At 35.3% G+C, this 14,282-nt stretch overlaps 2 protein-coding genes and 2 pseudogenes across 4 annotated transcripts; 2 read left to right on the top strand and 2 right to left on the bottom strand.

Moving 5' to 3' along the window:
• Positions 1-493: 493 nt before the first annotated feature.
• Positions 494-2,085, bottom strand: srh-7 (Serpentine Receptor, class H; the record flags this gene model as incomplete). Its single annotated transcript, NM_071717.1, has 5 exons — positions 494-678; positions 732-810; positions 998-1,231; positions 1,282-1,621; positions 1,916-2,085. 5 exons carry the CDS (start codon positions 2,083-2,085, stop codon positions 494-496), a joined length of 1,008 nt encoding a protein of 335 aa, NP_504118.1.
• A 661-nt stretch (positions 2,086-2,746) lies between these two features.
• Positions 2,747-4,793, bottom strand: srh-8 (Serpentine Receptor, class H). The gene is made up of 5 exons (NM_071716.2): positions 4,576-4,793; positions 3,452-3,791; positions 3,160-3,393; positions 3,027-3,105; positions 2,747-2,979 (listed from the first exon to the last, which is right to left on the bottom strand). Exons 1-5 carry the CDS (start codon positions 4,743-4,745, stop codon positions 2,795-2,797), a joined length of 1,008 nt encoding a protein of 335 aa, NP_504117.1. The 5' UTR covers positions 4,746-4,793; the 3' UTR covers positions 2,747-2,794.
• A 1,209-nt stretch (positions 4,794-6,002) lies between these two features.
• K09D9.12 lies at positions 6,003-7,985 on the top strand (annotated as a pseudogene). The gene is made up of 8 exons: positions 6,003-6,323; positions 6,372-6,536; positions 6,587-6,800; positions 6,848-6,937; positions 6,990-7,129; positions 7,182-7,351; positions 7,397-7,557; positions 7,645-7,985. Coding segments are annotated over exons 1-8 (1,602 nt in total).
• Positions 7,986-8,846: 861 nt separating this feature from the next.
• On the top strand, positions 8,847-13,188 carry K09D9.11 (annotated as a pseudogene). The gene is made up of 11 exons: positions 8,847-8,916; positions 8,967-9,595; positions 10,009-10,129; positions 10,172-10,583; positions 10,630-10,991; positions 11,079-11,193; positions 11,244-11,468; positions 11,512-11,612; positions 12,490-12,805; positions 12,855-12,994; positions 13,045-13,188. Coding segments are annotated over exons 1-11 (2,635 nt in total).
• Positions 13,189-14,282: the final 1,094 nt, after the last annotated feature.

Below are 14,282 nucleotides of genomic sequence, written 5' to 3'. Positions count from 1 at the left end.
ACTTGGAAAATTTTTAGAAATACATAAAAACTTAAATTTAATTAGATTTTTTGCGTATGTTTTTGATAAATTTTTAAACAAAACGCAATTAAGATAGAAACGAATGGTGTGGATTTTTTAGGTAATTGCGATTTTGGATTGATATGACATGGCAGGCAAGGTGCTTTGATAGGTGCCTTGAATGTTTTTTGAAATTTAAATTTTCCATATAGAACACCTGTCTCTTTTTTATATCCTAAATGCTGCTTAAATTTTTTGAATAAATTTTGCAACAAAAAATTATTAGGAAGATTGAAATATTTTTGTCGATTTCAATTGTCGATTTCGTTTTGGGTATGTTTGAAGTTTAAGATAATATCTTCTGGGATATAAAATGTCAAAAATAATTAGACTGTAGATTTTTTTTTTCAAAAAACAAAAGAACGAAAAAAAATATTAATTGTTAGATTAATATTAAAAATTTCAGATAGTTTCAAATACTTCGTTTCAATTATCAAGAAGTCGTTGTGCTTTGTAAATTCTGGCTCGGTAAGTTGCTACTCTTTCCAAGCCCTGGAAACATTAACAGTTTCTTCAACGTTTTTCGTAACAAGTTATTCGTCAAAAACATGGTAATAGTGGAAATTGCGCCATGTTCTTGTATGATAAGAACCATCATATATGGGAAGTAAGGAAATTCTGGAACATCAATTTGCAGTTTGAGTTTGTGTCATTACGACAACTAAGCTTACGTGATAAGCTGATAACAAATGAGATAGCCCAAAGAAAACCAAGAAGTGGTGTCAAAATACACCCTCCATGGATTGCGGCCTAAAAAAATATTATTTTAATTTATTATTTTAATTTTAGAGTTTTTTTTTCAAAATAAAATTTTTTGATCGACTTCCAAACTTAGATTAAGTGAAAACTGAATAATCTTCTTTTTTGACTTTGACCATGTATAAAGATGCAATACAACTAAAGTTCATTGTAGCACTAAAAAATCCAACACACTTACCGATATAACGAGACTGACTAGAAAATTTCGGTGCATCTGTTTTGTTTTCGCTGACAATTGAGTTTTTACTGAATTTATGCATTTTATAGTTAGAAGTAATGCACATGCTGCACATGAAGCTCCCAAGACAACAGATACTGCAGCGATGTCAAAAAACCATCGGAACAAATTTGAGTCAAAATTGAAGAAGAAACAATTATCACACCACATATAGGTTTCAAACTGACCAAATCTCTAAAATTTTAATACAAAAAGATTAATTAAATTCAAAATTGAAAAGATACCTGTTCCATTTTCAATTTATACTCTTTTTGGTATTTCAGATCTGGATATATTAGAAATGTGAAAATTAGTACAACAATCAAACTTATAAAAAAGGCATATTTCAATAACATTGTACATTGTTTCAAAATAGATTTTTCCGCTTCATATATAGTTACTGCTTTCATACGGTAAACGAATAATGCGATTATTGAAGTTCCAGTGTAAATTAGGCACACTGGTAGAAATAAAAATATTATTGGAGCATATTCAGCGGCAAAGCTGTTGGAGCACATTATTGGAATCGGCAGGACTACAGTAACCTTCCAAAGCATTCCCATATGAACTTCGAGGAGGAGGCCCCTATATAAATATATTTTTTCTACATATTTAATTACTTTTTTTTTCCAATGTATAATTTCAATTTAAACAGGACACAAAGGTTTAACTGTCAAAAAAGGTTTTGACTCGAAAATATTTTATATTCACATTTGAGTTTTTAAGATTTTTGTGAATGGCAAAAAAAAACAGCCACAACATACCAAATACAACTGCAAAAAATTAGGAAACTTCAAAAAATTTTTAATGGTTTTTTTTTTCAATTTTGCAAACAAATTTCAGCCATCCGTTCAATATTTTGGAAAATTGAAAACTCACGAAAAAATGTGTGAAACCAGGAAATTTCGATAATTATTGAAGTATGACGGAGTTTTGAATAAAAGAATAAAAAATGCTAAAGAATACATTGGAAATGAAAGAGGTGTACATATATAATGAACTACCGTGTAGCCAAATGGCTCTTCAAATATACAAGTTTTATTGAGCATGATTTTATTAAACCAAGTATTAAAAGTTAACAATTTGTGGGAAGCAAACCAAAAAATATACGCAAAGCTCACATGTGTAGCCTTAACGTTGTGAAAAGATTTTTTTTAAAAATTGATCGGTGATCAGTCAAAGTTTACTCAAAGTTGATTGACTTTCTGCCATTTGTTATTCAATTGAGAATTTAATAATTTTTGCGCATTGATTTTATTACTCGCAGACAACTCCTGCAGAACTAAAATTAGTTTATTGACAGGAAAATTGATCTAGTAGTATCAAAAAGTTGCTCACTAGAAAAAAATGGGCCCAGAAGGTAACAGTAGTCACGAAAATTGGTCTATGAACACTGTGTGAGCCTATTAGGGAAAATACGGTAAAAATTTTTAAACAAATCTGAATAAATCTGACTGAGGTTATGGTGATTTCATAACAGAGGAGGCTTTTTCTTCCCGTATCCTTGTTATTTTTTGAAGATGTGGCAGCTGGATTATTATATTAATTTCAAATTATTAAAAAGTCAGCTGAGATCTAGAATATGCTATTTAGCATTTACGGGATTTTATCAATTTTCAGCAATGAGATGAGTTGGCCAATGCGGAAGTTGGTGTTTGCCTTATATTGCGAACCAATAATTTTTAGACATTCATTAAATCATTCTATCAGTAATTTTTCGATTAAAAAATATATAATTTCGCTTCCAAAATTTCCTGTTCACATTATATTGGTGCTTTGTAGATTTTGACTCGGTAAGTTGTTACTGCTTCTCGACTCCGGAATCATCAGCATTCGCATCAACGCCTTCCTCAACAAATTATTGGACAAAAACATTGTGATTGTGGACACAGCTCCGTGCTCTTGTATTATTAAGACCAAAATGTAAGGGAAATATGGACATTCTGGAAAAAAAATCGATAGTAAAAGTTAAATTTACGCTTTCACGTACGGGATAAGCTGACAACAAATGAAATGGCCCAGAGAAAACCAAGTAATGGAATCAAAATGCAACCTCCGTGGATTGCAGCCTATAATTTGAAATTAAAAAAAAATATTTTCTTTAAAAAAATATATAAAATTACCGCTATAAGTAAGCTTATCAAAAAGTTTCGATGCATCTGTTTAGTTTTTGCAGATAATCGAGTTCTCACTGAGTTTATACATTTAATTGTTATTCCAAAAGCGATAGTTGCTGATGTAGTGCCTGTGACTACTGTAACTGCACATATCACATAAAACAATTTGAAAATTGTTGAATCAAAGTTGAAAAAGAAGCAATTATCACACCACATGTACGGTTGAAATTGACCGAATCTCTGGAAATTGTATAGTTTTCGTGATGAGTTTAAATTATCAATAACTGTAACCACATACCTGTTCCATTTTTAATTTATACTCGTTCTGATGCTTCAAGTCTGGATAACTCAAAATTGTAAAAATGCACACGAAAACCACGCATATAAAGAACATGTATCTCAAGTACATTACGCATCTTCTTGCTATAGACCCTTCTGACGCATGAATGACAACTGCTTCCATTCGATAGACAAATAGAGAAATTATAGATATCCCGGTGTAAATTAGGCAAGCAGGAAGGAATAGGAAAATTATTGGAGCATATTCGGCTGTGAAGCTGTTTGAGCACATGATTGGAATTGGCAATACTACAGTCACCTTCCATATGATTCCCATGTACACTTCTAATAGAAGACCACTGAAATTTGGATTAGACGGTGAATAATTTCAATTACGGAGGTTTAGTGAAAACACCCAACAATTTGGGAGATCACCGTCGAAGTGAGCTTAAAAGGCACGCAGGTGGACGTCACAAACGGCCCAAAAGCGGAAAACTTGTGTAATAACATGCAAGCAGGTACCAGGTAGGCACAGAGGTAGGTAGGCGTAAGGTAAGCACAAAGGAACAAAGTCAGGCAAATGAAGTAGGAACATAAACAGGCAAGCATGAGGGGTGCACCAGACAGGCACATGAACAGAAAGGCTTGATAAAAGAACACATATAGACAGGTTATAAATAGGTAGGTATGAAGTAAGCACGTAGGCAGGTATGAAATAGATACGTAGGTAGATTGGCATAAAGTAGGCATACATGCAGGCAGGCAGGTATGAAATAGGCATCTAAACAAACATGCTTGTCTTAAGAACATTGGTAGAGAAGCATAAAATACGGATGGTGGATAGACAGGCTTGAAGTAAGTAGGTTGCAGGTAGGCACGAAGGTAGGAGGTAGGCACATAAGCAGACAGACATAAACTAGAAAAATAAGCAGACATGCATGTAGTTAGTAGTAGTAGTAGTTAGTAACAGAATTAGTAAGAGAAATAACAAATTGGTATATAGACATATACATAGAAAGGTAGAAAGTAGGTTAAAACGTAGGCAGGTAGGTATGAGGTAGATGTGATCTTTTGTGCATCAAACACCTCTAGACACTGGGCCTGTGACTTTCTTTCAATTAATAAATTTTGAAAAACTCTCACGAGAATATATGCAAAACCAAATATTTCCGGTAATCACTGAAATTCGATGGTGTTCTGAATATAAGTATCCAAATTGATAGCCCATAAACAGGAAATGAGATAGATGTGCAGATGTAGTGGACAATTGTATATCCAAATGGTTCTTCAAATGAGCAGGAACAATTGAGCATTTGTGCGACTTTTTGAAATAATGAATTTTTATTCTAATAATTAGAAATATTGTTTTTATGAACTCGAGTTATGACTGATAATTGACAGCTGAAATAGTCTTGGTTTCTTGGGTGGTCAAATAGAAAACAATTTGATAATCAACAATCAAACACGAAAGAATCCAACAAGCAAGTTTAAATTTTTTTTAAATAGTTTTTTGAGTTTAAAAAACACAATCTCAAAATTGAAAAGAAAATGGAATTCTTGAAAATGTGTGTGGGAAAAGGAAGTGATGTTTGAATAGGTAAACAACGGCAGATGGATTTTTTCAAAAATGATTCATTGACTCTTGTTTGAGAAATCAAATCTTGATTTTTCAGATTTTTTAATTTGTTTTGTAAAAATGAATTTAAAAAAATGGAACAATGTCTTACAAAATGAGAAAAAACTAGTACTGCCCCCGTGGAAGACTTTCCGTTTCTATATCCAAAATTTTGGAAGTTTTGTTCTCCTTGGGCGCTACAATAGTGTTGGCATTTGATTCGACAGAAGCACCACAGAACCGTCTTTTTTCAGTCTTTCATTACGATTTTATCCCGACGGTCACGATTATTTCAGCTGGTTTTCAAAAAAACTTCGAGTAGAAATTAAAATTTTCAATGTTCAAACATACCATGGAAAAATTGCATTTCTACTCCAAGTTTTGAGAAAGCCTCCTTTCAAATTGCAATCCACCGTCGCCCGACTAGACTCATAACTCTTTGACCACCACTCGTTTTGACCTACGACCTTGAGCGCGAGTGCACACACTTTCCTTTTAGAAAGTGTTGCGTCGCCCTCTATTTCTCTGCGTCTCTTATGTAGCGGCGGACACGCCTCCCCACCGGGGCTGGGACTTTTTTGGTTTTTTGGTTTTTTTTTGCGTTTTGACAAAAAATTAATTTTTTAGACGAAAAAAAAGCCAAAATTTTTTTTAATTTTTTGCGGTTAAAAAATTAAATTAAAAAGCAATTTTTTTGGTTTTTTTTCAAATTTCAATTTTTGGTTTTTTGTTTTTTGGTCCAAAATATTTTTTTGTTGCCAGTTCTGCTCCCCACCGGAACCTCGCTTTTCTCACCGTTCGTCTTATTTGTCCCTTATTTTTATTATTCCTTCTCCCATTCGTTGTGTGATACGCTGTGATATTATCCCGGTGTTCGCGGCTTCGAAAAAAGTAGTCTACGTGGTTACCTTATTTATAAAAAATTTTTTAAATATTTTACACTGTCGGATTTTCAGACGTCAAAGAGGATTGCTTCTTTCAAAACGTCCGGATCTCCCTCCCTTGGTTGCGGACAAAGTCTGTTTCGTGTTTTTCGTGGATGGGGCTCAGCAAAAAAACACGAAAGATGTTTCACTCGATGATCTCCGCCCTTGGAGTGTGACCAATACTGGTCCGAATGCAACTGGTTCCTCTATCAAACCGAAAGTCCGGAGACATCCAGTTGCTTGCATCAACGGCAAACTGAACATGGCCAAGCATGGGACTGTTGACGATACGTATCAATTGACAGAATACAACGCAAAACTTCCACGGGAGCAGAGGCTCAGAAAAAAATGTGATCACCTAAAAATATTTGAACGCAATATGTATATATTTTTTTCAGATTTTCTACGGGACTCATGAAAATAAAGTCTTCGGCAATGTGATGATTGTCTATGACTACATGATCACTGGAAACGCCCCAAGTCCACTTCACCTTCTACATGGAAATCATCATTTGCGAAGAGCACTTCGAGATGAGCATAGTGGAAGTGACGGTGATTCTCCGGTTTGTGTTCAAATTCTTGGTTACCTTAATTTTTACTTGCATTCTTTCAGTTCGAACCACAACTCATCACGGGAAGTCGCGGACCTGGAGTTTACCTCAAACTGAGTCCTAACAAGTTTGGCTGGGTTGCACACAAGAGGATGATTCTCAATTATATGTTCAATACTTGGGAAAAACGGCTTGTCGCCGTATTTCCCAACGAGCTACCCGACGAAGACCAGAAAGTACGGAGTCATTCGTGATTGTGACAATCGAGAATTCTTGGTATGACATATGATGCCGCTACTTGTACCTATATATACTATTTTCAGATTAAAGAAGATGCAAACTATCGAATGTACCCATATGCACTGATTCGGTTGGACTCGTGGAGCTACAAGCAGCCAAGAATTCAAAAACAGGTAACGAAGATTGATTAATTCGACGTTTATTAACTGATTATTCGATTTATAGATATTCTATATGGTCGAGCGGCAGTCGAGAGAGGTTTTAGGCCACGCTTTGATCCTATACGAATACACCTACAGTGCTGTGTTCCTCGTCTATGCGCTCTGCATTACCTGCCAATCACCACAAGAGATTGTGATACAATTGTATGTCATCAGGAGAACAACAAATCAAAACTTAATAAAATGAAAATTACAGAATGGTATGCAGTGTGTCATGTCAAAGCATAGAACGTTCAACACTCGTTCGTTCAAATTGCCACCACAAGTTGCAGTCGATGGAACATTTTATATGCAACTTGATGACTTGACGTTTTGGAACGACTGTAATCGTCAACTGTATTACCTAGTAAATCGATCCGATTTGATGTTAGTTTACTATAAGAATGCCAAATTTAATATCTTCATTTTCAGTGAAGAATTTGGATGTATGAACAGCAAAGTACCTGTTCTACCACCCTTCACAACTGCAAAAGGAGTGTTTGTCTTCTTTGTCAACGGCGGAGAAGTGGACTTCCGACTACTGATGACGGATGACTTGGGTCCCTGGGATGAGAACTCCTCATCGAAACCTCGTAAGTTTTATAATTAAAGTTCTAAAAATAGTATTAGCGCTTTTAATGAACTTGTTGAAAATTCCCTGCAAATTCCAATTATTGCAGGTGAATCAGCAGGAGAGAAGTCGTCAGTCGTTCCACTTGTTTACAGTTGTCAGAATCAGCTGCGAGTCGTCACAGGAAACAACCAGTCTATGAAATCGGTTGAATTTAAATTAAGAACGTGTACTGCAGTTTCATCCCGGTGTTTGCGTCTTCAAAAAAAAGTTGCTTACGTGGAACGTGGCGGTCACCAGTTTGGACATGGAATTATTATTTACCGGTTTACTGAACCTGGACCAACTCCAGAACCGTGTGAAAGGAAATATAAAATGTCAACGGATATTTGGTTCGATCACCTCCCGGAGGATATCCGACAAGAGCTTTTCTTTTTTTTTGAAATCTAAATCCCCGAGTGAGATTGCAACGTGTATTCATCAAAAACACAAAATTCACCTATCGCCTCCAAAAATCTCCAACCTCCAAGTGCGTCACAGATCTGTCCACCTGAAAGAACGACATTTTTCCGCTTAAGACTTGTGAAATGTTTATCATATCTTTTATGTTTGTGAATATAATTTTTAATTTTTGGCAAAATAAATTACACTTGTAACCTTTTCTCGATTTTTTTTCTGCGAATTCTCAATTTTTCAGGCGTTTGCAGAACTGAGCCAATTTTAAAGAAGGAGGTGGTTCTTCTAGATTTTTACGTTTGCGATTCAAGAAATTAACAAAGTTATGTATGCAAATATTTTGAGTTCCGATAATACAAAAGAACTGTACAGTTAATAATATTTTACAGTTTCTAATCATTATTTTTCAAAGGGGCAAAAGGTTTTTGATCATATCATTTTTCCCACTCAATACGTATATATCAAAATTTAGGAGATTATCAGATAATGAACAATTGTGATTTTAGATTTTTTATGAGTAAAATCTGAATGAAATGTTTTTTTTTTCCGTATTAAGTATGCTAACGAACTATACCAGTTTAAATACTTTTATAAGTACTCAAATATGTTCTACACGTTTCAGTTTATTCTAATTTTTACATTTTATGAAGAAAAAAAAACATTTTGAAATAAAATAATTTCATTCACAACTCAATTTTAATACGTGTTCCCATTTCATTCCTCGGTAGAAAAAAAAACAAGATATTCAATTATTTTCACATTTATTCAACTATTCATTGATTTTACATCTTCACTATCAGTGAGTTTTTGAACTCATTTTCTCTAAACTCATTCTAAATTTCAGAACTTCTCAAAATGCACATTTTTCCGTCAATTCTCCGAATCATATTTGTGTTCTCAACTCTACTTGCGCTAGGAGAACCCGGTGAGTTGCAGATTCAAAATCTTAATTTTTCAGTTTAATTGTTATTACAGACCCCTCAGCTCTTCAGTTGATATCTGAAGACTTTCGGATCTTGTCTCGTGTCACAAATGCGATTTCGATTCAAGCGTCAGTCATTCGCAAGGATGTCAAGATTCGTGATGTGATTTCAGAGTTTCTTTTGATCACTCCAAAATTGCTAGAAAATGTGGTCGAGTTTGATTCAAGTTCAGCAATTTTGGAGCTTAACAGAATGCATAAAGCACGGAGCAAAATGATGCGAAACGAAGATTTGTCACTTAGAGGCAAAATCATAGAGAGCACCGAGCATTTGCAATTTTTGGGAAATCTTAGTTTGGAAATCTCAAATATGAAAACATTATCGAGATGATTTGAGTACAGCTTCTGGCGAGATAATCGATGCAAAAAATGAATCCATCTACAATCCTTTTATGTTGAGAGACAAGATTCAGGTTCACATTCAAGCACAGAAGGCCTATATATTCAAAGCAACCGAAGATAATAGTTACGATGCTTTTAACGTGTTGGAAAACCTGGCAAATCTATTCTCAAAAGTTGGAAAACTCAAAGAGATGACTGCAGTAATTCCGATGAAGGCGACAATAACAATGGCTGATATTCTGAAGGAAACACAGATAATTGAAATGGATGAATTTTTGAAGTAAGTTTTACTGGTATTTTTGAAGTATCGACTCAAAATGTGCTCAAATTGACGAAATTTCGTAAACAATTTTTTCGTACTCTCCAACATTATTCGAAAAAATTTCAATATCAATTGTGCTAATTTTCAGATACTAGATGTTTTGAATTCGATTTGGGCGCGTAGTGTCAGGCGGTCCCATATCGGTTTGATTTCCGTAGATCTACGAAAAACGCGGGAATTAAGACGCAGACTTTACAACTTAATTTTCATTGTTAAGATCGTGCTGACGTCACTTTTTTTGGGGAAAAATTCTCGCAATTTTTGTAGATCAAACCGAAATGGGGCAGCCTGACGCCACATGCACATTTTGAGTCTATATTTCATAAACACCCCGAACTGTTAGTTGTCCTTTAAAGATTATTTATTTCCAGAAATAACAAATTTGATTTCTCGAAAATAACCAAAGTTTTGAATGTTCTGGAAAGTGTCGTCCGGTTTACGACGGATGTAACTATGGGTGAAATAAATTCGCTTTTGGAACAAGTTACAACGGTTGGATTTATTGGTTTTTAGTCTTCATTTCTCTAGTTTTAGATTCAAAATAATACGGAAAATCTAGAGAAAACTGTTCGGAACGTTGGGCAAAAAAATTCTAAAAATGACTCACTTGTTCTCTCGCTGCAAACTCCAATGGTTTTGTCGGAAAGCATTGGATTAAGCGCAAAAGTTTTGGAAGATTTGGAGAAAACACGAAGGAACCGGAAGCGACTCCTGAATATTACAGAATTTCCGGATGAAGTCAAACAAATCATTCTTAAAAATGGATTGATCGAATGGCTGAAGCCTGAAATTCTGATAGGCAAACTGGTAAATGGCACGGAAGAAGTTGATAAAATTGCAAACAGAGTTCGAAACAAAGGAGTCTTGGAAATGACTGAAGTTTTCGAAGAAGCATCGAAAATTCAAGGGATATCTGGGGATCATTTTACATTGAGACAATTACTGAGTAAGTTGGCTGCAAAATAATCTGGTTTTGATACTTAACTATTCAGTAAACTTGGAGTACAGCAACTCTGTCGAGCAATTGAAAGCCAAAGAGAAAATGAAAGTAGCTCAGGAAATTGATTTGGAATTTTCAAAACACCATTCCACTTTAAAAGGAGCTCGTGTGACAGTCATCTCATTGACAGAATTCTATGATGAAATATTTGGACATGTGAAAACTAACACGGTGACCGTTAAGACGATATTGTGGCTGGAGATTTTATTGATTTGCATTGGAGTTGCCCTTTTGATATTGATTGCTTATGTGGTGATATATGGATTGACAGCAACTGGAAGAGAAAAGTACACAAACTTATATCTCTACTATTTTGGGAAATCCGAAATTTTTGAAAAGAGGTGGAGATATTCTGTAGGTTTTTTTATTTTATTTTTTGTGTCATTTAAATTCTTATTTAATCACTGATAAACGTATTTAACTCTGATATTCAATTTTTAGGTCTTCATGGACAAGGTGGAAGGCAAAAATTCGCTTTTGGATGCGGTGAGAGAAGGAAATATGACAAACTTTTTGAAAGCTCTGAAAGCTGGATCATATGTCAATGCATACAACAGTAATTCCTTTTAACTAGCTCTTTACTTTTAATTTTTGCAAGAAATTCAGAATACGGAAACACTGCGCTCCACGCGGCAACAAAAACTGGGCAACCCAAATTTGTCGATCTTCTTATCAAGCACGGAGCGGATCGAGATATTCTGAATTCCAAAAATCAAATTCCAATTCAAACGATTCCGTGGAATTTCAAAGAGACGTTTCCAGACAAAAGCGAGCAGTTTGCTGAGATTCAAAAAATTTATCAAAAGCACTCAAAAAAGGCGTTCAGAATGAGTTGGTCAGAAGGTGCAAGACAAATAATTAAATCCAATTTCAGATGTTCCCCAAAAATTTCCAGTTAGTTCATTTCATATCTGGATCGAAGAAAGGACGGACAACTTGCTAACGAATCGGTTCATGGACAAATTTTCATCAATAGTAAGTCTATCTACCAATAATATAGGTCGGTAGGCAGGCATGAAGGCTTGTAGGTGGAAATTAGGTAAACACGTCGGCGCGTGAGAGGGCATGTAATAGGCGTGCAGGCTCTAAGGTAGGCCTGATGAAAGCGTAGAGCCACGTAGTTAAGTATAAGATTGGCAATTAGGTCGCCACGCAGATCGGTACGAAGTAGGCAAGGAGGCTTGATGTATGTATAGAGGCGCCTATTTAGGTATAAAGTAGGCACGAAGGCAGGCATAAAAAAACCCGTGGGCACATAGGTAGCCAAAAGGTAGGCGTGTGGTCACGTAGGTTGGCATAAAGTAGGCATTTAGGCACCTAGGTAGGCATGGGGTTGGTATATAGATTGCAAAGAAGTAAGCAACTAGGACGACACAAACTGGTCATGATACACTCAGGTAGGCATGAGGTACTTACATATATAGGTGGGCGTTAGGCAGGCCAGTAAGTCAACAAAGTAGGTGTGTAGGCTCGTAGTATGGCATGATGTTGTCGTGTAGGTAGGCAGGTAGGCATGACGTAGGTGTGAAACTGTTTTCTAAGATTCCCATGCGGCGCCGCAACCCACGCCGCAAACGCCACCCTCACGCCGCGATCGAAATCTTTATAGCGATGCACGGAACCCAAAAAGTGTCGGACGCGGAGCCAAGTTTGCACCAAATAGTGTCATACCCTATCGCACCCGCGTGCGACATTTTTTGGGTTCCGCGCATCGCTATAAAAATTTCGATCGCGGCGTGAGAGTGACGCCGCATGGAAGCCCTACTGTTTTCTTTTACCTATTTTTGTGTCTTCAGTTTTTTTAAACAAAGCAATTTGCAACCATGCCCATGAAAAATTGAATATTTTTCAGACATCCGATGAAGCTATGCCCACGACCACTCATGTAGTAGTGAAAAAAAATGAGCACGGAATCCTGGAAACTGACCAGTTGGAAATTTTGATCTGGATATTCAATGGTGCTATAATTGTTAAAGAAGAATGGATGACAGATTGTTTGGCGGACGGAAAACTTATTGAGCACGATTCAAAGTATTTAGTTGAGAGTGTCAAGTACAAGGGCGTTACTTACAATACAATCATTCAATGGAGTGAGTCAATGGCCAAGGGAATGATGCCATACATGCACGGTGTATTTTTGGCTATTGTGATGAAAAAATGCAAGAACTGTAGGCAATTTTTTTTTCGAAAATATTTAATTAGATTTGAAATTTGCAGTGGCATCCCTCACTATTCTAGCAACATCCCAAGGAGGTTTTGTGATGGACTCTTTCCCAGATAAAAACCTTTTCAACGCTAAATCTCACCCGTACCATCACTCACGCATTGGGCCACTCATTTTGATTCATGACGGAACGGTTTGTGTTTTTATAGAAAATAATATATGCATTTTCTGTGGCGTTTCCAGATGGATCTGAGTGCATACAAAAACGATCCGGACGAGATGTACACTCTGTTTACTGAAGAAGAATTTATCCATTTTTTGCTGAAACGAGACATTTCTAGAGACACCAGCAAATTCCCTATTCCTGTTTTGAAAGATGACGAATAATGTGTGTTTTTAATGAATTTAAATGGATATGATTTTTTGATAAATGGGAAAATGTCATTATTTATCACTTTTTTGGAAGTTGATCATTGTCTTTGTTTATTTTCAAATATTGTAGTGGTTTGAACATGCTATAGTTTTCTCAAAAATGGCAAAAACTCACAGTAAATTTCAAATAGTGCTTGAAAAGTTTTTGAAAGATATTTGGTGATTCTGGCACAATAAAAACGGTTTTGACAACTTCCCGACTGGCGCTACTCAAGTTTTGAAATTTGAAAAAAAAATTATTTGAAAGGAAGAAAAATTGTACGAAATTTTTCATTTGCGACAAGGTCAAGCAGGCAAAATTTAGCCATTTTTTGAGGAGTTCCAAGAAATTTTATTATAAAATGTTGGTTTGTTTGGTCACTTTTATTTTCAGAGTAATAAAACATTTTCAAAAATTTTAATGATTTTTTTTTCAATTTTTATCTAGAAAGGGCCGAAAGATTTTTAAATTCTTGCGGAAACAAAAATTTGAGTTTTCCGGCAAATTTAATTGAAAATGCTTTAAAAAATTTTGAAACTAGATTATTTGTTTGCGGGGAATTCAAAAATAATTCGGTATTTTTTGATTTTTGCGTAAAATGTTTTAAAAAATTGGAGAATTTTTCTTCAAATAAGTTGTCAAGCTTTCCAATAAATTTTTGAAAATTTGCACTTGTAAAGTCCTCCCGTTTGAATTTTAGTCGCATTTTCGTTCAAAATGTTTGTAACCACACACGATTACGATTTTTCTTTCAGCTTATCATTGACTCACTGATCATAAAACAATTATATTATCGAAAACGTTTTTCTTCAATCTCAAACAAAAACCTATAATTCCCAAAGGCTATCTCGTCATAATGTACTCGAAACCCAAAAATCTGCGATCTCAGAGCCATATCTCAAGGTCTAATTATGCCTTGTTATTTCAAACGTGTTGTTCTTCGATTTAAAGTTTGAATCTTAACTAGCCAATTCTCAGGTTCATGAGTCACTTGTCCAGACAAACCGTTGTTTTTCTTTTTTTTTCCCGAAGGGCTATCACGAGAACCTATGTTCAAAAATTCAGCTGT

Source organism: Caenorhabditis elegans, chromosome V (genome assembly GCF_000002985.6).
Source record: "Caenorhabditis elegans chromosome V".
Lineage (NCBI taxonomy): Eukaryota > Metazoa > Nematoda > Chromadorea > Rhabditida > Rhabditidae > Caenorhabditis > Caenorhabditis elegans.
The sequence above is the reverse complement of the archived record's forward strand: the minus strand, read 5'-3'. Positions and strand labels throughout refer to the sequence as shown.